Source organism: Phocoena phocoena, chromosome 2 (assembly GCF_963924675.1).
Source record: "Phocoena phocoena chromosome 2, mPhoPho1.1, whole genome shotgun sequence".
Taxonomy (NCBI): Eukaryota; Metazoa; Chordata; class Mammalia; order Artiodactyla; family Phocoenidae; genus Phocoena; species Phocoena phocoena.
In genome coordinates this window covers 133,378,468-133,406,063 of record NC_089220.1, presented here as the reverse complement: position 1 = coordinate 133,406,063, position 27,596 = coordinate 133,378,468, and the positions used below count along the sequence as shown (strand labels likewise).

General features: G+C 47.3%; 1 protein-coding gene, 1 non-coding gene and 1 pseudogene across 3 annotated transcripts in view; all 3 read left to right on the top strand.

Moving 5' to 3' along the window:
• Positions 1 to 27,596, top strand: part of ST8SIA2 (ST8 alpha-N-acetyl-neuraminide alpha-2,8-sialyltransferase 2) — a 57,021-nt gene that overhangs the window by 17,345 nt on the left and 12,080 nt on the right. Inside the window, exons 2-5 of one of the 2 annotated variants that reach the window (XM_065871837.1) lie at positions 14,954 to 15,016; positions 17,079 to 17,207; positions 21,275 to 21,532; positions 25,968 to 26,261. In XM_065871837.1, the coding sequence (XP_065727909.1) occupies positions 14,954 to 15,016; positions 17,079 to 17,207; positions 21,275 to 21,532; positions 25,968 to 26,261 (744 nt within the window). The remainder of the gene's footprint in view (positions 1 to 14,953; positions 15,017 to 17,078; positions 17,208 to 21,274; positions 21,533 to 25,967; positions 26,262 to 27,596) is intronic. The other variant, XM_065871838.1, reaches the window with a different exon arrangement.
• LOC136143777 (alpha-enolase pseudogene) lies at positions 1,389 to 8,984 on the top strand (annotated as a pseudogene).
• Positions 2,793 to 2,931, top strand: LOC136119744 (small nucleolar RNA U109). Its single transcript, XR_010655703.1, has one exon. It is a non-coding gene; the product is annotated as a small nucleolar RNA U109 (small nucleolar RNA).

The following is a 27,596-nucleotide window of genomic DNA, read 5'->3' as shown; positions in this document are numbered from 1 at the left end:
CAACCTGGACACAGCCTTGGGTGCCAGCATCCTCCCTATGCCCATCCGCATCCCACCCCCCACCTGCTACCAGCTGCAGTGATGTTTGTTGGCTGATGTCACTTTCCGTGCCCTGAAGCAACAGGGCTGGAGTTCATTTTCTCCACCCTGAGCACTGTCTCGGGGCTTTTCTCAAAGGCAATCAGAAAGCAGCTCACAAGGGGGACCCAAAGGGCAGAACCCCCCCCCCCCCCGGCAATTCCTCCCCAGAGCCTTGGACTCCCACAGAACATGCGCTGGGGAGTGGGGATGGAGACCACAGCTCACACCTAAGGTGTTAGGGCTGAGTATCCCTCCAGAGTCAGGGCTGGCTTTCCATTACTAGTCTATCAGTTAGTGATTCAATCAGCAAGTCCAAGAAAGCAGCCTCGCGCCACATCATAGGGAGAATGGAGCTCCCAAATTTTCTTTTCCAGAACTTTTTTCTTCTGAATATTGTGTGTGGGGTGGGGACGATGGTGCCTCTGGGTGTTCCTCTTCTGCTCTGGTTGATTTTATCAATAAGCATCTTGTCAGTTGTCATCGAAAGGGAGCAAGGAACTAGTACTCCCTGCCACTTCCTATACACCCTCAGTTCCCGTAGCCTTGCTGTACCTGGCATAAGCGGGGCTTCTGAGTCAGGGAAGGTCATGGAGAAGGTGACATGAGCTGAGTTTTGCTACCTGAGTAGGAGCGGGTCTAGGGATCTCAAACTCAAATGCCTTCAAGGTCTAGGCAGGTCACATAAATAAGTGAAACCGTACAGTGTAAGACAGTAAGGAGGGATGTGGACTGTGGGAAAATATAGTTTATACCCCGCCCCCAACGTGAGGCACAGCTGCTTCTCATCTCCACCAGTTACTATGGTTCAGGGTTCTGATTGTTCAAAAGAAGCCAAAACTTAAGATATTTTTTAATGACTAATCCCTTGGGTTTTTACAATTGGCCTCTTAATCCTAAAAGATTTAACACTGTGAAAGCTCCCCAGGCCAGATATGACCTGGGGCTGGCAAGTCATAAACTCTGAATTAAGTAAATGGAAAACAGAATAAAGGGTTTTGGAGAGAGAGGATAATGTTCGAAGGCACAATCTTATGATCTGACTCACACGTTCCGGAAACTGCCCATTGCTTGGTGGAGTTAGCAGGTAGATGTGTGAGAAAGTGAAGATGAGGACAGACTCAGAGTCTTCTGTGCTATGCTAAGGAACCCGAACTTTATTTTGAAAGCAATGGGGCTCAGAGAGGGAACCCAGAAGAGCTTCAAGGAGGAAGCGCCATGTTGCACTTTGCATTTTGGAAATCCAGGTCCCACGTAGGAGCGTTTGGCAAAGGATGGCTCTCTGCAGACAGGGAGGTAAGACAGAAACCATGGCGGGGAACCTGAGGGAAGGCATGAGGGCATGGCACCTGCTGTCCTCAGGTGGGAGAGTCTGAAGGCTGGGTGATCTTGGAGGGGAAACCTGGTGAGAGAGGATGGGGAGTGTCCACAGCACCCAGATTCTGCATGACTGGGTGGGTGCCATTCCCTGAGGGAAACCTGGGGGAGAGCAGGTTGGAGGTGTGAGTGCCGGTCAGGTCTGTGGTCTGTGTGGCGGTGACTAGTCTGTTCTGTGATTCTGGAACCTGGAAGTGCATCAGGAGTTGTGGGCATGTAGATGAACAATAGAAGCCGGGGCTTCTCAAGGGCTAAGGGTGGGCTCTGAGCAGCCCTGACATCTAGGGGAAGGGCCTAGGAGGAAGGTCTGGGAGGGAGCAGCAGAGAAGAGTTTCAAGGAAAACCTGGAGGAGTGTTGACACTTGATGAAGAAGGAGGGAATCTAGGACCTAAGGGACATTTCAGGGTCTCGTTCAGGAGAACTGATGTGTCGTCAACACACTCAGGGACCAGGCCACACCCTGTGGGTCCCACTGGGGCTCCATCCAGCACAGCCCCGTGACTGGTGGATGGACCACACCCAGGTCTTGGCAACATGACTGTCAGATGTGCCTCTCGTGCTAGTTAGCTGAGCACTTCTTTGCTGGAGAAAAGAAAATGCACTAATTTAATCTCGGGCAGATCTCCCCACTGGACCGCTGCAGAGCCATCCGACAGAGCAGCAGCAGCGGTGAGAATCACAGTTCTGCCACAGATAACACATTCCATTTTCTTCCATCCACCGCTCCTTATTTCTCCCTAATGGACCATGCTGTTGGAAGGCAGCTTCCCTGAGGACAGCTGATCCGAGGGGGCTCGGCAGAGTCCACACGCAGCAGTGGTTTCTTCTGACCCCGAAGGCAGCAGCCATCACCTTCAATAACAACACTGCAACTGACATTCACGTCTGCCCGGAGCTTCTTGCTTTAATCCCACCACAGGACCCCGCTTTGCAGAGAAGGACCTCAAGACCTCGAGAGGCCAAGGGCTGCAAAGCTAGAGCACGTTGGGAACCAGAACTCCAGCACCCTTACTGACGGTCCCGCCGTGCTCCTTCCAGGTGACAGCAACATTCCCTGAGTGGTATCGGCTGTCGGGGGAGCCGCATTTATCCAGGTCCAGCAGAGTAGGGAAGGGGACAAGACATATCAAACACCCAGAAGAAAAGTGACTTTAAAGTCGTCCCCAACCCAGGTGCCCTCCAGGGGTTTTCAGAGGAAAAGACTGCAGCTGTGTTAATAGGGACACGGCCTCTCTGAATGCAGGTCTGTCGAGAAGTGAACAAAGGGGAGGGAAGAAAGGCCAGCTTAAGGCAGAGAGCTTTCAAGTCCCAGCGAGGCGGGTTCAAGAGCAGAGCACGGCACGTTGGACAGACGTTCTGCTTCTCTTTAAAGAGCACGGATTTATCCACACCGAGTGACATGAATGAAATGTGAAGTTTTCAGGGCTGCCAACCTCTCCGTTAAGGTTTTGCAGTGGTATATTTCTAATACAATAAAAAAGCGGAAAACGACAGGCAAGGCTAACACTGTGTCTGCAGCAGGAGCCCGCAGCAACTGTCAATAGTGGACACTAAGTGACAGGCCAGTGGAAGTGCTATGGTTTGAATGTTTGTGTCCTCCACCCCGCAAATTCACATGTTGGAATCCTAATGCCCAATGTGATGGTATTTGGAGATGGGGTCTTTGGGGGTGATTAGGTCATGAGGGTGGAGGCCTCATGAATGGGGTTAGTGCCCTTATAGAAGAGGCTTCAGAGAGACCCCTCACCCCTTCTGCCATGTGAGGATAAAAGACGTCTGTGACTTAGAAGAGGGCCCTCATCTGGCCATGCTGGCACCCTGACCTCAGACTTCCAGCCTCCAGAACTGTGAGCAATCAATTGGTGTTGTTTATAAGCCCCCCAGACTACAGTATTATCTTCTAGCTGCCCAAATGGACTAAAATAGGATTGAATGAATTTTCATATAAAACTCTTCCTAAGCGTAGTTTTTAATGGCTAGATCACATTTTGTCCTCATTGGTGTGGTGCCAGTGGAGAATCTGACTTGAATATTTTCCCAATTAGCTCACCAAGTGTCTCACAACTACTTATTGAGTAACCTTTGCTTCCTCTTAAGTCTCTGGCATCTCTTTGGCTGTGTATTAAATTTTTACATGCAGCAGGTGAAGGGCAGGGTGCAGGAGCCAGTGTTCTGCAGGCACACGTGGTTTGACTACATGCAAACTGAATCCCTGCTCTGACAGTTTATTTGCTGGGGGTGACCCTGGGCAAATCACTTAAACTTTTTGAGCCTGCATGTCCTATTTCTAAAACCAAAATATGAAAATTAACATGCCGCTGGTACAGTGCCTGGCACAGGGTGGAGCTCAAGCAAATGAAGTTATTAATACTTTTCACTGTTCTCTTGGAATCCACATCCCCTTCCTAAGGATGTGTTTTGTTAACATGTACGTCTGGGACTAGGATTGTCACCTGGAATAGTGAAGCCATCGCTCTTGGGGGGTAAATTTTGGTGGTGGTGGGGGGGCAGGAAGATGTTGACAAAAATATTCAACCATATTTTTTATCTGAAAATTTTATAAAACTAATATTTTATAAGAAAAATATTTTCTATATTTTTATAGAAAGTAATGCTGGACAAAATCCTGTTGGGTGTGAATATAGAGAAAAATTGAGATTTTTTAATTGGGGGGCACCCTCTGTTAGGGGAACAGAAAGAATCAAGGAGGGATTTTATGTCGTTATTAATGGAACCTTAAAGTGTTGAGAGGAGTGTGATTTAAAATAATGGATTTTCAGAGCCAGAAGGAATCTTAAGGATGCCCTGAGGACTCTAAGCCTTCTCTTCACTTGGGATCGTTTATCATGACTCTTCCCAGTAGCTTATTTCCTCCAGAGGGAGAAGGTTTGTCCAGGGCCACCCTGTGGCCAGAACCAGGAAGTCCCGACTTTACTTATCCAGGAAGGAGGACGTGCCACCAAATGTTGACAGAGTTCAAATAAGATGGGGACAGACATGCCCATCACAAGGTGTTCATACAAGAGTGCTTTTGATAAAGTGTTGGGGACATGAACCAGAATGGAGTGGTAGGGGGAGAGGGTGGAGCAAGGAATCACAGACAGTGTAGAAGTTTGCAAAGTGCTGGCAAGAGACAGAGAAGTAGCTGAGGGGTATATGAAAGAAAAGTTGGGTCGTTTATTGAAGATGAGAAAAGCAAACATATATATAAATGCTAGTGGGGATGAGCCAGCAACATGGCAGAGTCATAAGGCTCTGAGCCAGCCTGCTGGGTTCAAATCCTGACATCCCTTCTTAGTAGTTGTGTGGCCCCGGGCAGGATTTTCCCCTTCTCTGTGCCTCTGTTTCCTCTCAGGTAGAAGTGGATCATCATTTCTACATTCTCGGGCTACTGTCAGGCTTAAATGAAGTAATATAAAATTTGTAGGACAGAGTCTGACATATACAAGGTCCAAGATAAAGACCAGAATGATTACGCAGCTGAAATGAAGCTTTAACTATATGGGGAAGAGAGAAGAAGTAGTTGATGGAATAAGAATCACCAAAGGCAGGAAGGGAATGCAATTCCGAACACAGGTGGAGGTACTGGGTTTGGATAAGAGGACAGCTGGCTTCTTGTAACGAAGGACGGGAGGAGGCAGATTCCTTCTATTTGTAAATATCCACTGACTTCTGATGATGTCCAGGCACTAGGGGTGCAGCCATCAACAAGATAGACACAGTGCTCCCATCATGGAACTTACACACCCGTGGCAGAGGCAGACCGTACACAAGATACATGATATGGTGATGAGAAGACAGAAGGGGATGGGAGTGGGAAGGGCCACAGTGGGGGGAGTAGGACAGCAGATGCTATGTTAAATGGGATGGTGAGGGAAGGCCACTCTGAGAAGGTCCGATATGAGCCAAGATTTGAAAAAGGGGGAAAGGGAGGAGTGAGCCATGGGGTATCTGTTGGAAAAATGTTCCAGGGAGAGGGAACAGCCAGTGTGAAGGCCCTGTATCTGGAGCACTCCTGGCAGGTGTGGGTAGGTGGGCAGTGGAGGTGGGAGTGAGGCTGGGGTTTCCCTTCTTCCTCCCCGAGACGTGCTTCCGGCGGGGGCTGAATCCTCTTCTCTACAGCGAAGGGATGGCTTCAGCTTTTTTGACTCATCTATTCATTCAGCAGTCCTCTTTGGAGCACATTGGATGTGCAGGAGATATGTGACCTCCACCCCTCCATGGTAATGCAGAGATGATCAGGACCCTGTCCTAGGCTTGGCCCCAGTCTAGGGGCTGGTGGTGAAGCCACGTGCTAGGTGAAGCTGCAGTGGTAGCTGAGGGTAGGGAGAACCTTGCTGCAGGTGTGACCAGGACACCGAGGCAGGTCAAGGGACGCTAGTTCACTGTAAAGAAGGGTCTTCAGAAGGGGGGTGGGAGGGACTCAGAAAAAGCCCTATAGCCATGAACTACTTACTGGAGAAGTCACCTCTACTGACAGCTTTCACCAGCTCCAGTTCAACCAACTGCATAGATATGTATCGCCTCTGAGTTTTAACTGCGTTGGATTCTGGGGTTTTGAGTGGTCTGGATTTGGAATGCAGCATTCTCTTAGAAGTCTTTGTATTATTAAGTCTGTCTCCTTTATAAAATGAGTGTAGATTGGAGGAGGACCAGTACCACATGAGTTGGTCATCCCAGTTCATGTATCATTTCTGGCTGGTGCCTCGGTTTACTGCGAAAGTATTTGGTCTGGATGATAAATTATATGGTCTCTCTCCTGGTTGTTGGTCATGATGAGAAAGAGAAAAGATCAGGAATAAGTGTTATGGGAAATGCTTGGCATCCAAGTGGCTTGTTTACTTTTCTGATGTGCAGATGACTAGTATAAGAGACTGGGGAAATTGGCTGGAATCAAAGCCCTCCGTTCTCACGAATATTTTCTGAGGTCGAGCAGAGGGAAGAGCCAAGAGTGAGCTGGTACCTTTTTGAACACTGATGGAAGCTGATTAACAAACAAAAGTTTGGGCTTCCCTGGTGGCACAGTGGTTGAGAGTCCGCCTGCCGATGCAGGGGACGCGGGTTCGTGCCCCGGTCCGAGAGGATCCCACATGCCACGGAGCGGCTGGGCCCGTGAGCCATGGCCGCTGAGCCTGCGCGTCCGGAGCCTGTGCTCCGCAAAGGGAGAGGCCACAACAGTGAGAGGCCCGCGTACCGCAAAAAACAAACAAACAAAAAAAAACAGTTTGCTGAAATTGCAGCCAGCAAATACATCAGAGCAAGCTAATATTTAACATGAAGGAAGAGGGGATGGCAGAAGAAGGAGCTGAGCATTCAGTGAGGTGGGCATAAGAAGACAGAAGCCCATGAGCTTGCTGCTGTAACCCTCCTGTTAGCACCTACAACACCCACATAAGCCAGAGGTCTCAATTGTCATGGAAACACCATTGTCAAGGCTGAAACCTACACTGGTCTCTTCGGAGCTCTATGCCCAGCAGCGTTTCAGTGTCTGTGAGGTCCGAGAGCTCCAGTGCCATCATGAGACTTGCTGAATAGGAAAAGGCATCTCAAAGACTGTCGAGCACATCAGTGAAGGTGTTAGACCTGGCCTGAAGAGCTGGAAGCTGAGTGGGGGGACCTGGAGGAGGGTAACAAACTGGTGTCAGACACGGGTGGCACTGGGAATAAACCTAAATTTGGTGCGAACATCATACCAGAAGTGTCGTTTGCTGCCTGCGAAGCCGAAGCTGCTGAGAGGGGGCCCCCCGTACCGTCACACTGAGTGCTGGCTGGCAGTGCGGAAGTGACTGGCCAGTTCCAGCTTTCACTGTGATCCAGGGTAGTTCTCACGCTGCTAACGAGCCGACAATACAGGAGTTTGTGATCCTCACTGTTGGAGCTGTGACTTCAGGAAAGCCGTGCTCAGGGCAGCAGAAGCCTACCTCAACCAGAAGGATGTCATCAGAAATGTGTCAGAGACGCTTTGTGGAGGGGCATTTTGCTCCTAACGTACTAGAGATGGAATTAGCAAAGCACGACTCACAGGTCAAAGCCGGGCAGCTACCTGATATTATGTGGCTCTCCAGCCGAGATGATTTTACAGTTTTAAAGGGTTGCAAAAAAATCTAAATAAGTATAACATTAATACCAAGTGCTTTATGATATGTCATGCACTGTTTTAATCTCTGCACTCACTAGCTCACTTAATCTTTATAAAAACTCCATGAAGTAGATACTATCACTCATTTTTTTAGATGAGGAAACAAATGGAAGCTTCTAGATAGGTTAGCAGTAGTCAAAGATCACACAGCTAATGATTAGTTCAGCTGGAACGCAGACACTGGGAGTCTTATCTCAGAGCTTGTGCTCTTAACTTGCTTCCCCATATGACAAGTTCTCCAACACTCTTAGGGTGAATAGAGTATAAGTCCAAAAGGGAGATTCAAGTGACACAATCCGGTGAGTTCACCAGAGGGAAGGTAACAGTGTTTCAGGGAAGCAAGGGAAGGCTCTATAGAGGAATGAGGCCACCTTTCTACCATGATGACAGGAACACTAACTTTGAACCTCCGTTAACTAAAGTCTCATCCCCCCCCAAAAATTACATTCTTCTTATTAATAGACCTGTTACCCAAAATAATGTACTCGATCATCATTATTATACTTTTAATTTCATCAATAAGAACTTTGTCGAAATTTGTTTTCTCTTTTGTCGTTTAAGTGTCTTCATCTGCCTAAGATCCTCACTTATTCCTCTTGGCCCCACAAAGCCTAAAATATTTGCTGTCTGGCCCTTTAAGGAAAAGTTTGCCAACTTATATCCTAAAGAATTCAAGGCCTTGGAGTGGCTGTGGAATGTGGTGGGAAAGGCTGGTGAATGGCACAGATGCAGCAGCATCTAACTCTTAGAGTTTGGAAAGTATGACCTTGAACTTTGGGTCTCCCGATGACCCCAGCCGTTATATCACGCTGATGAGTTGGTGAATGAGTACAAGTCCTTCATCAAGGACTACCTAGTGGCATCCACTGAAGATGCCTTAGACCAGTATGACTGGAAAGCTTGGAAGTTCTCCACTAGTGGAGGTGGTGCCCAGGTGGTAGGGGATGGTTGCACAGTGACCAACCTGAAACGTATGCCCAAGCCTGTGGGCAAAGACTCTGTGCAAATGCCTTCTGCTCAGAGTGAATGAAAAAGACCCTGTGACAGAGTCTTTTCAGGAGTTCAAACTGGTCCAGTCCAAAGGACGGGGCACCACGTCTCTCACTGTGCCGGGGAAACTGAAGATACTGTCATTGCCAGCCTTGTGACTGGATCTGCACCGGACCAACCAAGGCAGCTGCCCCCTTGCCCGTCTGAGCACTTGGCCAAGTACGACCAGCTCTTCAAATGGAGGAGGAAATGGACATCAAAGCTCACTTTGCCAGCAAAAAATTCAGGAAGTTCCTAGCCAAGTATGCTCTGGGCAGGAGAGCCCCTGAGCTCTTGAGCCCCAAGCACTTGTCAGCTGGTGGGACCTCTGCTCCTGTCCTAATCACAGGTGCTCAATGATCCAGACACAAACACTTTGGAAGGGACCTTCCTTCCCCCGTCTCTGTGATATTCTAGCTCCTGAGAATGGCCACATCCAAAGCCAGGCTTCCGACATGCTACTCCATGGATGAACCCTGAAATCCTCTATTAAGTCAAAGAAGCCAGGCATAAAAGGACAAATATTGTATGATTCCACTTACAAAAAATATCTAGAGTAGGCACATTCACAGAGATAGAAGAATAGAATAGAATAGAGTACTAGGGGGTTGGGGGAGGAGGGATTGGGGAATTATTGTTTAATGGGTATAGAGTTTCTGTTGGGGGTGATGAAAAACTTCTAGAGATAAACGCTGGTGATGGCTCCACAGTATTGTGAATATACTGGATGCCACTGAATCATACACTTAAAAAGGGATAACATGGAAATTTTATGTTAAGTATATTTCACCACAAAAAAGAAAAAGTCTTTAAAAAAAACACCCTTGAACCCTGTTGGAACCCCTTGCTTTGTTCATGTGAATGACTGCAAATCATCCTTTTGCTTCTTTTCTCCCTACCATGTGTTTGTGGGGCCACATACTTATAATGTGTCCTGGGAGGATCAACAGGCAGGAACCCCAGTGGTTTATATGCACAAGTTGAAAGCACACGTTCAGTATCTTCCCAAAACGGTAAAGGAAGAATCATCTGCGAATTCATGAATTGTGTTTTAGTTTAATCTTTTATTCTCAGGACTAATCAACTGTTTAAGTTGGGTCCGCACACTTAATTAAAGCTTTCAGCTCTTGAAAGTTCATTTACTGAGCCTGACTCTTCAGTGAGGAGCCAAGGATGTGGGAGGTTCTAACATAGCTATGAGACCCCAGCACACTGAAACATGACCTTACCTGTAAAACAACTGGGCTTGGATGAAGAGGCTAAACAGAAATGCAGTTTTCAGGTTTGCTAATTGCTTTTCACTGAAAACAAATCCAACTATGCATGTTATTATTTTTTTAAGACTTTTTTGATGTGGACCACTTTTAAAGTCTTTATTGAATTTGTGACAATATTGCTTCCGTTAGCTCCCTGACCAGGGATTGGACTCGCATCCGCTGCGTTGGAAGGCAAAGTCTTAACCACTGGACCGCCAGGGAAGTCCTTGTTATTATTTTTTTAAACAGGCTATTTTTATTTTTTGTCTTAGTTTACTGCTCGGAAAGAGTATTATGTTCACGGTGGAAAGGAGACTGACATCTTAAAATGTAGAGCTTTGGAGTAATCAGACTCCAACCTCACTATGGCTGGGAATATTGGGTAGGGTCAAGTGGACAGGGATTATTACTAATATTATACCTTGTTTTATAGAGTTTTTTATAGTGTGCAAAGAGCTTTCCCATATATTTTCTCATTTGGATGACCTAAGCATCTTTGTTTCTATGATTTCAGAAGTTGATGAATTTTCTTTAGCAAATTTTTCTCACCTGACCATCTTCCTCTGTCACCCAACCAAGCAGGTGTCAGCATTCCCCAATCACAAGGGATGAAAGCTTATTTTAATAACAATGGAGGCAAAACCTAATTAGAAAAAAAAAATCCCTTGCCAATTCATGGGATTCGTTTTGAGCCAAATTATCTGCAACCTGAGTTTCTTTGAATGACAGTCTGCCCCGTTCTCTGGGTATCTGAGAGGTGAAACTGTGTCTTGTACAGGTATAAGTAATATGTGTGAACACAGCATGCAAACTGCAGGGAAGACTTTGGAAGAAAAGTCCCACTTAGCACTGAAGTTAGATTTGATTCACTGAGCCCCAGCTGGACAAAGTACTATGCAAGGCTGGGAAGGTGAACAAAACAGGGTCCCCCTGTTTTAATATAGGTTTTATTATTATTTAGGTATGGTCAGGCCAACAGATCAGGAGGTGACCACCATTGAAAATGTAGTGTGTTATACTCCCACATTCCAAGAGGGGTGGCACACCACATCATGCAGGGCCACGTGGAGTAGCACCAGGTCACTTAGGAGGGAGGGGAGGGGGAACTGTGGACAAAAGCCTTTATTGTGGTTTCCATAGGAAGGAAGGGTGAAGCAGGGTAAGCAGGCTTAAGATTGGCTAGTTTGGATAACTTCAGCAGACTCTGGGGCATAGGAGCTGTCCTACCTGTCTGGGACAACTGTAACCCCTCGTTAATTAAACCCGATAGATGCATAGATGTCTGGTACCTAGCTCCAGGTGATTATGGCAGGTGGATAGTGGCCCAGAGAATAAGATCCCACTAAGGGAGGTGGCAGGGGTATGGGCTCTAGATTAGTTGACTTGTATTTGAAAGGTGCACTCCCAGGCCAGTTGTTTACTATCTCTAGGAATTTGCTAACCCTGAGAGGAGCTGTCCCTCCACAGTCAGCAAGGTCCCAGATGTCAAAGCATCAGATATAGAAAATAAAAGACATGGTTAATGCACACAATCCAGGATCTTCCCTTCTAGTGTGGCGAGCAGCTGAGGAAGACGAAACCAGAACCAAATCTCTAGACCTTGGTTTCTTCAACTATAAGAGGAGGAGTTTATGTCAATGACAAAATTTATTTAAAGTCTCCCATCTGTGATTCCATGAAATAATTATATATGAAAAGGTGACAAATGCTGTAATAGAATGCTTTAGGAAGAGAAGGAAAAGGTGGCTGAGAATTGAAAACTAAGATGGTTTTGAGGGGAAGCACAGAGGTTGGGCTTGGGGTTTAGCACAGGAAGGTGGTGGGATGGGTTGGCTGATGGAGGGGATTCATCTTCTCAGAGGCATTAGGTAGAAAACAAATGTCAAAGCAGAGGTTCTCAAATGGAGGCCATTTTGCCTCCCTGCCCCAGGGGACATTTGGCAATGTCTGGAGGCATTTTTAGTTGTCACAATTTGGGGGTGTGGGGAGGGCTGCTCCTGGCATAAAGTGGGTAGAGGCCAGGGATGCAGCTAGAACACCCTACAGTGCACAGGTAGCTGCCCAACCCCCAACACCCACATTGAAATATCAATAGTGCCAAGGTGGGGAAACCCAGAGTTAGAGGAAGGATCGGTATGAAAAAGGGCATGGTTTGTGGTGCCCACGTCAGCAGGACTGGATGCTCCCCAGGAGCTGGCCTGGAGGCAGGAGAAGAGAAAGCAGGAGGAAGTTGTTGCTCAGCATTGAGTCCTCTCCAAACCCCTGGTTGCGTTAAACCAGGTAGATGCACAGGTGCAGTTCTCACCTCACCTGGAGTCCTCTCAGATTTCAAGAAAGGTACTGAGCAGAGTTCGTTGAGGTTTGCTGTTTGTATAAGCAGAATTTTAAATTTTTATGAAGATTTTTTTTTAAACTATATTTTCTCTTAGGATTTCTTCTTCCACTTCTGAATTTTAAAAGTCCTTCACATATATTCCTCATACCTCATCAAGATTTGATAAATGTCCTCTTCCATTTTCTTACCAATTTTGTATGGGTTGCCTTCTTTAAATATTTAACTGTTTAATTCAGTCTTCCCCAGAGGTGCTATAAGTATGCTTGGTAATAAGTAAGATGATTTTGGGAATTCCACTGATAAATATTTTTGTGGTAATGGTTTTGTGTTCTTTTCAAATGAGTATATAATCATGATATCAAACCCATATTTTCACGGATGGTGTTGTGTAGGTTAAGAAGTTTTTAAAAGATGAGTCAATTTAAAAACTTAAGTAGACAGTAGTATGGCAAACTGCTGATAGGAATATGAGAATTACTAAAGTCTGAGAAACACTAGTTAAATCCACTTGAAATTTATAAGTCAGGGAACACTTACATGATTTCCCTCCAACTCACCTCCAGATTATTAATCAACTACTTCAAACCATTTATTGAATTTCTCGTTGATAATGATTTTTTTAAATCATACGTCAATTCTCGTGTGCAGCATTTCTAGACAATCTTTTTTGTTCCAATAACCTTTCGTTAGTATTGAGCTATGACCACACTTTTAATTACTTACTTGACTTAATATCTGGCCCAGCAAGTCTTCCCTCCCCCAAGGAGTGCTGATTTTGAGGACTGGGGTCAGGGTCAGGACATGTGAAAGGTCAGTGTCATGTGGACAGCAGCGGGCCCAGGAAAGCCCTTGGGCGCTGACCTAAGTAGATTATGGCTACAGGCCAGAGATGGCCAGGTATTCCCAGACACTTGGATTAGACGTGTGAGAAAGCCGCCATCCCAAGGGTAAATGAAGAGAGACAAAAAAGAGATATTACGCATTGATTTAAATGTGAAGAACCAATGATACTCTGTGTAATTAAGAATTAGACTGTGTGTAATGAAATTTGAGACCTGAAGGGAGACCTGAGATGAGGCACTGGGTGAGTCATAGCACACGTCCTGTTGCCTGGTCATCCAGCTATGAGGCAGAATATTTCCTGTTGCCAAATAATGTTGAAAGGACATTTCAGTCTATCAGGAAAAGACACACGCGCGCACACAGACACACACAATGTTATATCTACAAGTATGTGAATCCTAAAGAAAGCAGATAGAAAAATCCAGATTTAAAACCAGTGAGGAGTTAGGCATTAACTTCCCCCAAAGAGTTCTTATTAAATCACAGGATTCTTTAAATATACAGCTTTTGCAGTGATTTTAATTATTTCTTTGGAGTGTGCCAACACCTTGGCTGAAAGGCTAGATGGAACTTTTAAAAAATGATAGATGTTAAAAAATGATAGATGATCTTATTTGCAAAGCAGAAATAGAGATACAGACGTAGAGAACAAACGTATGGACACCGGGGGGCGGGGAAAAGGGGGTGGGATGAATTGGGAGATTGGGCTTGACATATATACACTATTGATACTATGTATAAAATAGATAACTAATGAGAACCTACTGTATAGCACAGGGAGCTCTACTCAGTGCTCTGTGGTGACCTAAATGAGAAGGAAATCCAAAAAAGAGGGGAGATATGTATACATATATCTGATTCACTTTGCTGTACAGTAGAAACTAACACAACATTGTAAAGCAACTATGTTCCAATAAAAGTTAATTCAAAAATTAAAATAAAATCACAAAAAGATTATAGCTCTCCAAATAAAAAATGAGAAAAGTGTGAAGAAATATCTCCTCAAACCACATATCCTATAAATCAGTGGTGAAAAAATTATTTAACTTAATAAAAATAATTAGTCTCACATACAACTTTTTAAAAAACACACACAGAGCACAAAGTGGGCTGGGTACCAGGGGCAGATGGATTCATCTCTCCCCTTGGCCCAGTGTGATTAGCAAAGCAGGGTGAAACTTCATGGCCCCCATCCAGAATGGAATCTGACAGAACTGAAGAGGTGGTGGGGCTGGAAAGGGCCTTAGAATGCTTTTACTCCAAAAACCTTTTCCTCCAGAGGAAGACGCAAAGGACCCCATTACTCGCCCATCTCCTGCTCCCTGGTAAAGTGACACCACTTAATATTATATTTCCTGCCCCCAAAAAGCAAATCATTCTCACATTTGGTTGGAGGCACTGGTTGAGTCAGTCTTGCTGCCTCTGTTGGACTTCTGATGTCTCAAGTTTGGAGATCATGTGATGGACAACGTCTTACCACGGGTGAGTGATGGCCAGCGAAGACCAGGGGCAAAGGATGAGTCTGGCTAAAGGAAATACTGAGTCATGCTGCAGCAGGTGCGTAGTCAGGCTCAAGCGTGCTAGCCTATGGGCTTAACCAGAGGAGACAAAGGAGTTTGTCTCAAAGCTCAGATGAAATTCTCAAGTGGAAACCTTGGTGAGAATTGAAACAATGTCCAAGTGAGAGGCCCGGGAGGATCTAGGAGGTCTACTTCCTTGAAAATGCCCGGGTTTGTGGCTGGGCCAGGAGGTTGCCCATTTCTGGAGAGGCCTAGGTGAGATTTCATTGTCCCTCTGTAGTCCTCCAAGGCGGGCTGTGAGATCTCCTGGCAACTGAAGAGGGCTTTGCAAAGAAGAGCTGGGTTTATAAATAATGCATTTCCTTTGTCTTGCAGGAATTCTGGAGGCAGAGGTACAATCAGATCAGCTGTGAACAGCTTACATAGCAAATCTAATAGGTTTGTAAATTAGATTTTGTGTTCATTTGTTTTTGCTGTAAGGCAGCTATTAATCTGCTTCTCCTCTTTGCTGGATGGTGCCCTTCTTACTTAGCAAATAGCAAAGAGATCTGTTTCGTTTCACTTTGGCTTTGCATTTCCCTAATCACTTTTGGTGGGGGGGCGGGGGGAGTTGTCGATAGGAGGAGCCCGTGAAATGGCCCAAGGTCTAGAGGCTGCAGAGATAGAAAATTCAGATGACTAAGAGTCTCTTTCTGCAAAAGAGCCCACTCACTTGGAGGCACTTGAGCCACCAATGAGCTTATTCATAACTTGAATTTTTGCCAAATAATGGAGACTCTGAAAGGAATCAGGACTTTCGCCCAATTTCATTGTGGTAGATGGCTTGTCCAGGAGGTAAAGATAGAAAATAGAGCATTCAGGAACTTTGCTGAGACCTCTTAAAAATATTTAGGAAGTCAACTGAGAAATGTTAACCTTGATTACTGAAGGCACACTAAATTCTAAGAGTGTTTCCTCGGATGACGGTCTTTGGCCAGAAGACAGCTTGATACAGGGGTGTGAGCAAACGCCTTGTAAGCCAACAAACTCAGGCTTGCCACTGGCTATGGTTGGACGCTACCCGGTCCCCATCCAGAGGATATCTTCCTCTTCTATACCTTCTTTCTATAAATGGGGAAACTGAGGCTCAGAGAGATAAAGTGATTTGCCCATAGTCACACAGCTTATAAAATCTTTTCACTACACCCTCTGCTTCTGTTCATGAAAACAGCAAAAATTGCAAAGGGTCAGGTCTTTTGTTTTCTTTCATAGCTTTCCCTTTAAGCCTGCAGGCTGGAGGAATGCATCCACCTTACTCAAAACCCTTGAATTTTCTGTTCGCTGCCAAAGTTACATATTTTTGAATCCCAGACAAGTAATATCGGCCAGAGGAGTCAGGAATATTGGGAATGGAGGTATGTGGGGAGAAAGTGCACCCCCAAATAAATTCCTTTCTACCTACAAAAAGCAAAATAGAGCGTTGGGTTTAGACCTGTTAGAAGGATTTCATCTTTTCTAACTTGGCTGTTCCAAGATAAATGCAGAGGACATAGTTGTTTGGTTTGAATTCTTTAAAGCTCCAGAATTTGGCATCAGAAATCCACTTATCATTCTAACTGAGAGAATCTGCTGTCAGCACAGACAAAAGGAACTTGCGATGTGACCCACATGCATCTGTGTGCATCCAGCAGAGGCAGGCTGGCTCCTACACTGCCTTTTGAGATGTAATCATAACCTAGTTTCATAGAAACCTACTAGCATAGATTTCAAACAGCTGAATTCAAGCGGGTCCTGTAACGCCTGAGTCAGGTGGAAAGATGGTATGCACCCAGAATTATGATTGGCCCCGGGCATTCAGAGCCAGCCAGCAACTTCATCCATCCAGGCACCCCCCCACAAGGTCAAATTCAAATTCAAATTCAACAAACATTTATTTAGCAGCTGCTATGTTAGACCATTGGGGAATATAGAAATGAGTGAGGGAACTCCCCTGTTTACAATCTAGTGGGAGAGAGAAACAGAGCTACGATAACTCTGGAACTACACAGACGTTTGAAGTGGCATCTTACAAACGAGGGATAATGAGATAAAGCTACATCCCATTGCCCCAGTATGAGTTTTTGTTTCCTCTTTATTAAGTTTGTAAACCATCTTATAATATTTGGTTGTTAATTCAACTGCTCTTCGGAGTTTCACAAAAGCGGCTTGAAGAAGTATTACTATTACGACAGTGATGGCTAGGTTTCACTGGGAGGAGACATCGGGGGCTGGGGGTGGGGAGAAAGGTAGTTCATCACCCCCTTCCTGTCTCCCAGAATATATGTAGGTAATACCTGAGGGAGAGAGTTGGTGCGTTCTAGAAGATAAATAGACTTCCTTCCCTTCTCAGGTAATAACTGCAATTTTGCTCCTCCGAAGAAGTTTACCTTCAAGCTTGTGCAAAAACAAAACTGTTAGACTTGTCATTGGCTTGCTAACAGATCATGTCTCCCCTCTTCCTCTTTCTTTTTCCCCCTTCCAGAGCTGAAGTTGTAATAAATGGCTCCTCGTCCCCGGCTGTTGTTGACAGAAGTAATGAAGGCTTTAAGCGCAACATCCAACCAGCCTCGGCCAAGTGGAGACACAACCAAACGCTCTCTCTGAGGATCAGGTAGTGGTAATTACCTCTAGGACAAGAGACAGACTTGGCCTTCTTTGGCACAAGCTGGCAAATTGCCACTCTCCGTCATCTAAAGAAGTCAGGATAGAAATAAAATGTTTACCTCCCGCTGAGGCAGGTTTCATCTCTCACTGATCAATTGGAAATAAAAACCCCAGGCAAGCCCGGCAGCCCAGCACATGTGTGCGGCGACTCAGGCTGGGGAAGTGACAGGAGCAACTGGCTGAGGTCCTGGGTTTGGAGGGAGTGAGGCTCTTGGGTCAGCAGCAGTGAGAGCCTGAGGCAGGGGGATCACAGATGGCTTCTCCCAGAGGACCCCAAAGCAGCAGTCCTTGCCTGGCGTCCATGCCCTTTCAGCGGCAATGGTCCCCCCATTTGTCTTTGGAGAGCTGTCTCCTCCCACAGCCCGTGTGGCTTGAGTAGGCAGCCACTCCCTGATGACATGAAGAAAAGCTACAATTGGGCATCAGGTGACCCAGGAGCCGATGGGACCCCTAACCACAAAGGGAGAGGTCTGTTTTAGCCAGAGAGCAGCTCTTGTCCTGATCTTTGCAGAGTGACATTTCCAGAGCAGTGCAGACATTGCTGGGTGGCGGGAATGGGGAACTGTAAGGAAGGGATTCCAATGTCAGCACTTTGGCCACTTGACTTTGACAGAGATGTGATAGACACGGCAAAGAGTGGTCAGTATAACCCAGCCATTCACTTGCAGACATTGTGCTGGGAGCCAGGGGCGCTGACATGAATCAGACATGCTGGCAGGAGGCACAAATGTAACAAAGATAGAGCAGGGCAGCGTGCTGTACACATGAGGCGGTGTTGCCTCATATAAATAGGTGGAGATAGATCATACTGAAGAGAGTACTCCATTTTGTAAGGGGAATAAAAGGGCTGGCCAGGAAAGGCTTGCCAGGAGCAATGGGTTTTGAAGGATAATTAGGAGTTTGCCAGGCATGCCAAGCTGCTGCCTGAAGTCTGGTGTTTGTGCTGTGTTGCTGGAGCACCCATCAGGAGGAGGGAATGGGGGTGATGAGCTCAGTGCAGTAACCAGGACCAGACGGGAAAGCTTTGACTATCACAGCCCCACCTTCCCAGCCCGTCATCATGGAGAGGAAGCTGAGAACAGGGGGCTGGGGCATGGCGGTCAGCCTTGACCGTAGCCACCATACAGAGCAGGGAGCTTCCCCCTTCAGGTGGGCTCACCGTCAAATTGCCCCTACCCCCAGGTTCTTGAGGCTTGGATTTGGGGCCTGAGGAAGTGTGGGGAGTAGAGAGGTGTGAGATTGGAGCCCTAGCAGCTGAGAAAGCATCTGAAGGAGCTGACTCCTGTCACCACCATTCTGCCTCCCCTCATTCAAGGCCTCTTCTGAGGGCCCCTGGCTGGGCCCTCGGCCTTCCTCTTACACCCCAACAGCTGCCAACCTGCGTTACTCACCCCTGGTCAGCAGCCCTGTGAAGCACGAGTCCTCGGACTGCTGTAACAAATTTCCACCAACTCAGTAGCTTCACGCAAGAGAAATGGATTCCCCTATAGTTCTGGGGGTCAGAATTCTGAGCGCTCCCTCTGAAGGCTCCAAGGGAGAATGTGTCCTTGCCCCTTCCAGCTTCTGCTGGCTCCAGGCATTCCCTGCCATGTAGCCATGTCACTCCAGCCTCCGCCTTGTCTTCACATGGCCTTTCGCTCTGTGTCTGTGTGTCCCCTCTCCTATCTCTGATAAGGACACTTGTCATTGGATTTAGGGCCCATCAGGGTAATCAGGATGATCTCGAGATCCCTAATTTAAATACATTTGCAAAGATGCTGTTTCCAAACAAAGCACCTCACAGGTTCCAGGGTTAGGAGGTGAACATATATTTGGGAGGCCACTATTCACCCCACTACACCACCTGTGAGTGAAATCCTCCTGCCAGCACAGGCCCACCTCAATCTCCACTCACTCTTTCTCCCACCACTGGGTAGAGAAAAGGATATTTCCCCCTTTCGGAGAAGACCAGACTGTGGCCGCCATGGGGATCCTGCAAACACACAGCTACCTCGGCAGGAACAATGTGCCTTCACCCAGGGGGGAAAAGGATTTCCTTCATCTGCCTTCAATTAGTCACCAAAATTATTCATAATAAAATTCTGTGAGTGATTTGGAATGATGTTTAATACTCAGTAGTAATTTCTCACAATTAGTTGGAAATTAATTCATCCACAGAGGAGTTTATCCATGGGCTTTCTGGGGGACTCTCTTTGCTTTTAAATACTCTGGGGGTAAGTAATTGCAAAGGTTTCAGCAATTTCCAGACCATATTAGTTTGTTAAGTTGTGTAATCCCAGGTAAAGCACTATAAATAAAAATGATGTTTTCTGTTGTATCTCTGTTTTCCATCAAGAGATACAAATTATGCATCAAGAGTGGTTTCCCCTGCATGAAAGCACGAGATCCAGATTATTGATAAGGCAAGACCAGTGGAACAGGTGCGTTGTGCCCTGTCAAGCATTCTAGGTGCCCCTTGGTGACGCCAGAGGCCCCCAAACCTGGACCCACCTTAGAGTCCCCTTCGGAGCCTTTGAAAGCGTGCTGAGACCCGGGCCACACTCAGAATCAGGATTTCTCAGGCGTCAGCCTGGAGCCTCTGAATTCTTTATAGTTCCCCAAATAATTGAATGTGCCTCCTGCTGGGATACGCCACGGGTTGTGACCATCTCAGATCACACAGGCTCTCAGGGATCAGTGTTACCGTCTGTGCAATGGGGCAGCCACCTTGCAAATCCTCACATTTGCAAAGCGTGTGAAGGTCCTGTTCCTCTGGGGCTTGATGGAAAAGAACAGCATCGTTGTGTCTGTTCTAGATGGGGGCTCGCTAGCTGCAGGAAATGAAATTAATTCCAGGTGATCTGGGTACCAGATTTCCTTCTCTGAATGACTTGAATCATTTCTAAAAATCTTTGGGTCAGTTTACACAGTTTTTAAAGTGAAACCTCCAGTTAGGGTCCTCACCTTCCTGGGGGCAGGAATAAAACTCCCCTGGTGATTCTGAGAGGATTCCTATCCCTTTTCTGACCACATCCCATCCCGTCTATGTGCTTTGCTAGATGATTCCGGAGCTTTCCCCATAAATCAAAGTCACGCTGAAGCCTAGAGAGCTGTCTTTTGATCACCTTTGTTCTGAAACAACACAAAGCAACGCTGCTCTGTGGGACCAGAGAGGTATCGATATTTACAAACTCCAAACAAGCCAGCAGTGAGGAGGGCCAGGGAGCACACAGCCCAGAAAGGACCAGTGCATGGACGGCAGGCCATGTTCGCAGTCCTGCAAACGGGGAGTGGTCGACACACCTCACAGTGTCCACACACCCACTCGCCCCCTGGGAGGCCGCTGTGCACAGAGAAGGCTTCCAGGGAAGAAAATAGGCCACTGAGGAATGAGGGACACCTGTCTTTCCGGTTTCCAGGTCCTAATTCAGGACTGCCTGTCAGATGGTGGCCCTGAATCCCACTCAGAGAGGGGAGTATGTGATAGGATGACCATGGTCTGGGTTTGCCCAAGACTCAGGTACAGTTTGTCCCTGGGGTACAAGGCTTTCAGTCTAAAACCGTGCTTTCCTAGGCAAACCAGGATGGCAGGTCACCCTTCCTTCCAGGGCCCTTCATGATGAGCTCACATTCAGTCCTGATGAAGTCATTTCCCAGGGCAGGTATCCTATCTCCTAGAAGGAGGACCAGATCGGCCTCTGGGCCGTGTTGCCAGTCTCTGCCCAGAACCAGAGATTGGAGACTCTCCAGTCAAGCACATAGACGGGATGAGATGTGGTCAGAAAAAGGATAGAAATCCTCTCAGAATTACCAGGGAAGTTTTATTCCTGTCCCTAGGAAGATGAGGATCCTAACTGGAGATTTTACTTTAAAAACTGTGTAACCAGAGATTCTCAGAGGGCATCTGACCTCTAGCTGCCCCTGTGTGCTGGACTGCATCAGCCCTGCAGGGTGACCAGGGAGAGGAAAAGCCGGGTTGGCAAAGGGCAGGTAGCAACAGGAGACTTTTTCCTCATGTGTGTTTGGTTTTCGTAGGAAGCAAATCTTAAAGTTCTTGGATGCTGAAAAGGACATTTCTGTCCTCAAGGGGACCCTGAAACCCGGAGATATTATTCATTACATCTTCGACCGAGACAGCACAATGAACGTGTCCCAGAACCTCTATGAGCTCCTCCCCAGAACCTCTCCACTGAAGAACAAGCACTTCGGGACTTGTGCCATCGTGGGCAACTCCGGGGTCTTGCTGAACAGCGGCTGCGGGCAGGAGATTGACACACACAGCTTTGTCATCAGGTAACCGCAGTAGGTTCCCTGGACACAAAGTGACAGGCATATTTAAGTTGAGCTTTGCCAGTTGTCCCAAAAGGTTGAAACAAGATTAGTTGGGTGAGTCCCCTTTCTCAACCTTGACTGTCCATTAGAATTGCTCGGTAGCCTTGGAAAGTTCCAATGTCCAGACTGCACCCCAGACCAATTCAGTCCGTCTGAGGGGTGGGGGCATGTAGCCCAGGGAGCCTGAGGGCTTCAGGTGTACAGCCAAGATTTTTTTTTTTAAATGTCTTTATTGGAGTATAATTGCTTTACAATGGTGTGTTAGTTTCTGCTTTAAAACAAAGTGAATCAGTTATACATATACATATATCCCCATATCTCCTCCCTCTTGCATCTCCCTCCCACCCTCACTGTCCCACCCCTCTAGGTGGTCACAAAGCACCGAGCTGATCTCCCTGTGCTATGTGGCTGTTTCCCACTAGCTATCTATTTTACATTTGGTAGTGTATCTATGTCCATGCCACTCTCTCACTTCATCCCAGCTTACACTTACCCCTCCCCGTGTCCTCAAGTCCATTCTCTATGTCTGCGTCTTTATTCCCGTCCTGCCCCTAGATTCTTCAGAACCATTTTTTTTTCTTTATATTCCATATATATGTGTTAGCATATGGTATTTGTTTTTCTCTTTCTGACATACTTCACTCTGTATGACAGTCTCCATCCACCTCACTACAAATAGCTCAATTTCTTTTTATGGCTGAGTAATATTCCATTGTATATATGTGCCACATCTTCTTTATCCATTCCTCTGTCGATGGACACTTGGGCTGCTTCCATGTCCTGGCTATTGTAAATAGAGCTGCAATGAACATTGTGGTATATGTCTCTTTTTGAATTATGGTTTTCTCAGGGTATATGCCCAGTAGTGGGATTGCTGTGTCATATGGTAGTTCTATTTTTAGTTTTTAAAGAAACCTCCATACTGTTCTCCATAGTGACTGTATCAGTTTACATTCCCACCAACAATGCAAGAGGGTGCCCTTTTCTCCACACCCTCTCCAGCATTTATCGTTTGTAGATTTTTTGATGATGGCCATTCTGACTGGTGTGAGGTGATACCTCATTGTAGTTTTGATGTGCATTTCTCTAATGATTAGTGATGTTGAGCATCCTCTCGTGTGTTTGTTGGCAGTCTGTGTATCTTCTTTGGAGAAATGTCTATTTAGTTCTTCTGCCCATTTTTGGATTAGATTCTTTGTTTTTTTTCAGTATTGAGCTGCATGAGCTGCTTGTATATTTTGGAGATAAATCCTTTGTCAGTTGCTTCGTTTGCAAATATTTTCTCCCATTCTGAGGGTTGTCTTTTCATCTTGTTTATGGTTTCCTTTGCTGTGCAAAAGCTTTTAAGTTTCATTAGGTCCCATTTGTTTATTTTTGTTTTTATTTCCATTTCTCTAGGACGTGGGTCAAAAAGGATCTTGTACAGCCAAGACTGAGAACCGTTGGTCTAGAACAGAGGCAGGCAGACTATGGCCCATAACCTGTTTTTATCAATAAAGTTTTACTGAAACACAGCCATGCCCATTCATTCTCATATCCTCAGTGGCTGCTTTCTCACTGCGATATAGAGTTGAATTAGTTGTACAGAGTTGAAGAATTTGCCACAGAGCGAGCATTTAGCCCACAAGCCTAAAATATTTATCTGGCCCTTTGCAGAAAAAGTTTGCTGACCACTGGATAGAGCCCAGCACAAACGGTTGGTTAAAAAAGTCTCCTGGGCTGGCCAGTTGTTGGCCCAAGTTTGGAAAACTCTTTTAAGGTGTACTCTACTAGTTCCTTTATTCTCCTGTAGACAAAATCTGGGAAGTGAAGGGGCGACAGAGAAACTTGTATTTGTACTTGACCATCATTCTCTCCAAAGAGAGAATGAGCTCTCATTCTCATTTCTCATTTTCCAGTCGCCTGGGGACACATTTGGACACAGTTACTCACGGCCCTGATACCTGACCCCCAACCCAACTCAAAAACAAGGCCTTGCTGTCCCCTGGTCAAAAGTAGGGCACACAGAGCCTCGAGTTTCATCCCAAACAGCACCCCAGCGCTGGCAGAACCGCATCTCACGTTTCTATCGGGACTTTCTTGATGCAAAGAGAGCCTTGTCCCGGGCTTTGGGAAGCGGCCTTATCACAGAGCTCCCTGGACCTCAGGACATGGGATTAGGTGGCGTGCTGACTCCTGCATCCACGGTGATGCACGAGCTGCAGCAGCCCAGCAGCCACGCTTGTCTTAGTTTGTTGTCCTTTCCCAGGTTCTGTCTGTGCCTGGCGTACCCAGTGGTTCAGTCCTGTTTCTCAAAGCTCTCCAGTCGAAAAATTGGGGATGGAGGGGAGAAGGGAGAGGAGAAGGGAAGTGGCAGGTTTGTCTGATTGGAAGCCAGAGAAGGGGTGAGGGTAGTTGCGGAGGGCGTTATGGTCAGAGGGCAAAAGCTGACCCTGGCAGGGTCTGATCACCTCCTGGGGAGCCTGGCAGCGTTGAAGGCGGCCTTCCTGACCTGGTTTCCATATTGAGTTTTCAGTGCTCCACCCAGCCTGGCCCCAGGATTTCCAGAGGCCACAGCAGGTTCTAACCAACAGTTTTTGTGTTTTGCTTTGTTTTGTTTTTTTGACACTTGCACAGCAAGATGAGTGGTATGATGTCTGGAGTCCAGTTTTGGCTCTGCTGCCAATTTGTCACGTGACTTGGAGTGTGTCACTCCCCTTTCTGGGCCTCAGTTTCATCATCTGTAACCTGGGCGGTTCGGCTGGCGGTCTCTGAAGTCCTTCCGTTAGGCTCTAGCCCAGTGTCTCCAAACATAACCAGCATATGAATCATCTGAGCTTATCAAGATGCAGAGTTATCAGGTCTGGGGTGGGGCCCGAGACTCTGCATTTCAAATACCCTTGTGCCGATGAGTGGACCGCACTTTGAGAGGCACGGCCACAGCATGCTCTGCCTCTCCCGGACTCACGTCCGCAACGGTCCACACGCACTTGGAAAAGAGGGACCTGAAACACCACGGCGAGAGCCACTTAGAACAATGTATGGCTGTACTTTGACCTTTACTCTATGGTTCTCACAGATCTGCCTGTCTATGGGGCCGACTTGTGTGGTCTTTCAGGACAAAAGTCACACGGCGCCACTGTGTACAGACCCCCACTGGCTGCCAGGTGGCAGCATCCCTGACACACAGACCCTTTGCTATCTCACCTTGCTTGCCTCTCTCACCCCATCTCCTCCACACAATATGCCCCCATCAGAGCAAATCACCTGCCTTCTCCTAAATACCCACACTGCTTCATACCCCTAGGCCCCCGTGATACATTTATTGGGCCTGAAATGCCATAGCGTCATGTTTCCTAAACTGCCTGGTTATAAGACTAAATATCAATTCCTCAGCTCACCTGCCAAATCTGGACCTCCAGGTGAGGGACCTAGGGATTCTGGGGGTTTTTTTGTTTTTTTGTTTTTTGCGGTACGCGGACCTCTCACTGTTGTGGCCTCTCCCGTTGCGGAGCACAGGCTCCGGACGTGCAGGCTCAGCGGCCATGGCTCACGGGCCCAGCCGCTCCGCGGCATGTGGGATCCTCCCAGACCGGGGCACGAACCCGTGTCCCCTGCATCGGCAGGCGGACTCTCAACCACTGCGCCACCAGGGAAGCCCGGGATCCTGTATTTTTAACCACTGCCTGAGATGATTCTTCTGCTCTTACAAGCTGGAGAAACACTCTTCTGAGGTGCCTTATCCACAGATGGGCTTCTGCTCTGCCATCCTTCCAGACTTCCTGTGATGGTCACCACCTCAGGAAGCCCACCCGGTGCTCCTCCCCGTGAGGACGATGGTAACAGTTAACATGTGCTGGGCTCTCACTGTGGTCCAGCAGCGTTCTAAGTACTGGGTGTCTAGGGACTGCCTTAATCCCTGGGAGGGGATGCTGTTGTGATGTCCATCATAGCTAAAAGAAACTGTTGTGGCTTCTCCCTAGCCAGGAGGAAGCTCTCAGAAAGCACAGAGAGGTTGATCGGGTTACCTAGAATCACACAGGTAGAAAATATCAGAGCTGAATTTTGAACCCAGGAGTGTGTCTTCAGAGCCCTCACTCTGTCACCTAATGTGACCAGGTCACACCTGCCTATAGCATGGTCATCTTGTGGGCTGAGGGCTGACTTACAGGCAGGCATTGTACAACCCCGGGGCCCAGCAAGGTTCTATGTATATGCTAAGGGCCCAGTCAATATGTGTGTCAGGAGAAGAAAGAACAGGGATGACAGGAGGGCCTGGTGAATTCAGGAAGATGCCCTAGGTCTTTGTTTGGGGATGAGAAGGATGCGAGGAGAGATAAAGGATGGATAAAGTTAAGTCTAAGCAGCAGTGCCTCAGCTTCCCCGAAAGGACCATCGCTGCCTTTTTCTCCGGCAGGTGCAACCTGGCCCCGGTGCAGGAGTACGCCCGGGATGTGGGGCTCAAGACAGACCTGGTGACCATGAACCCCTCTGTCATCCAGCGGGCCTTCGAGGACTTGGTCAACGCCACGTGGCGGGAGAAGCTGCTGCAGCGGCTGCACAGCCTCAACGGCAGCATCCTGTGGATCCCCGCCTTCATGGCCAGGGGCGGCAAGGAGCGGGTCGAGTGGGTCAACGAGCTCATCCTGAAGCACCGCGTCAACGTGCGTACTGCATACCCCTCTCTGCGCCTGCTGCACGCCGTCCGCGGGTGAGCAGCCACGGGGTGCGGGGGGTGCTCGAGAGGCAGTTTTCCTTTCCCAGGTGCATTTGCGGCCCAGCTCCACCACTCACTCGTTGTCTGACCTCTGCAAGTCGCCTGGCCTTTCTGAGCCTCCCTTCCTGGAGAAGTAGGCTGGCAAATGTGTGCCAGTTCTGAGCAATCTGTTGCCCCCACCCAGAGAGCGGTGTGGAGAATGATTCTTGGACAGCCACTGGGTGGAGGAGAAACCACGGGGGGGCAAAAAGGAAAGCAGGAATATCTGTTGGAAAGCAGTTGCAAGAGTCCAGGTTGGGAATCACTGTGGCTTAGACTGGGACAGTGGTGGTAGATATGCAACACTTTGGTCAGATTTGCTAGAACATTTGGAGTAGAGGCAGCAGGATTTGCTAATGGATTCTATTTAAGGACCTCAAGGGGTGAGAGAAAGAGAGAAATCCAGGATGACTGTCAGAGTTAGAGCTGGAGCAGATGTGTGGATAGTGGTGCCATTCTCTGTGGTGGGAGAGTCTGGAAGAAGTCTCTGTGTGTTTGGGCATGTTGAGGAAGAGAGCTTTTTCTTGGGCATATTAACTGTGAGATACCTGTTACAAATACATCTCATGACACTCCTGACTGCCAGCTTGGCCCTGAATCCAGTGGTCCATCCAACCACCTGGCAGTTCACAGTCCTGCTCTGGTGACACAAGACAATTTCTGGGGGACATTGAAATGATCTTCATTGGGGCCTTAGCCTAACTTGGTGTGACCCTAGGAAGTCCTTTGAGCCACCCAGAAAGGACTCTTGCTGTCTTCATAAAGGTGACCCCCGACCTGAGGCGCCCAAGCCTGTGACCAGCACTGGTCTAATTAGGATGGGTATCAATACAGGAACCGATTGCCCTCAAGAAAGACCTAGAGAGACATTCAATGAGAGGCAGCCACATTCGTGGCTGATGGAGGACAGTGATACCTGTATGAACCCAGGCTCGCTAGGGCTGCATTCTTTATCCTGGAGGTTGACCTGTCAAGCCTCCCTTTAGCACCCATTTCACCCCCTCATGGAGCGGGGATGCTGCAGCAGCCCGCCTCTCATGGATTTAGGCTCCATGCCTTTAACATTGTTCCTTCCTGGAAGGAGGAAAGTCTTTATGTGGTTTGGAGGTCAGAGGATATGAGGGAAAGAGACGAAGTGCCCTTTGGTAAAGAGAAAAGAGGTCCCTTGGCTAGGGAATGGGCAACCACCTGGAAGGAACTATGCAGCTGGAACTATTTCCAGCTATAATTGACTCACTTTCACCTGTCAAAATAGCATTAAGCACCAGTAATAAGCCCTTTAAACAAACA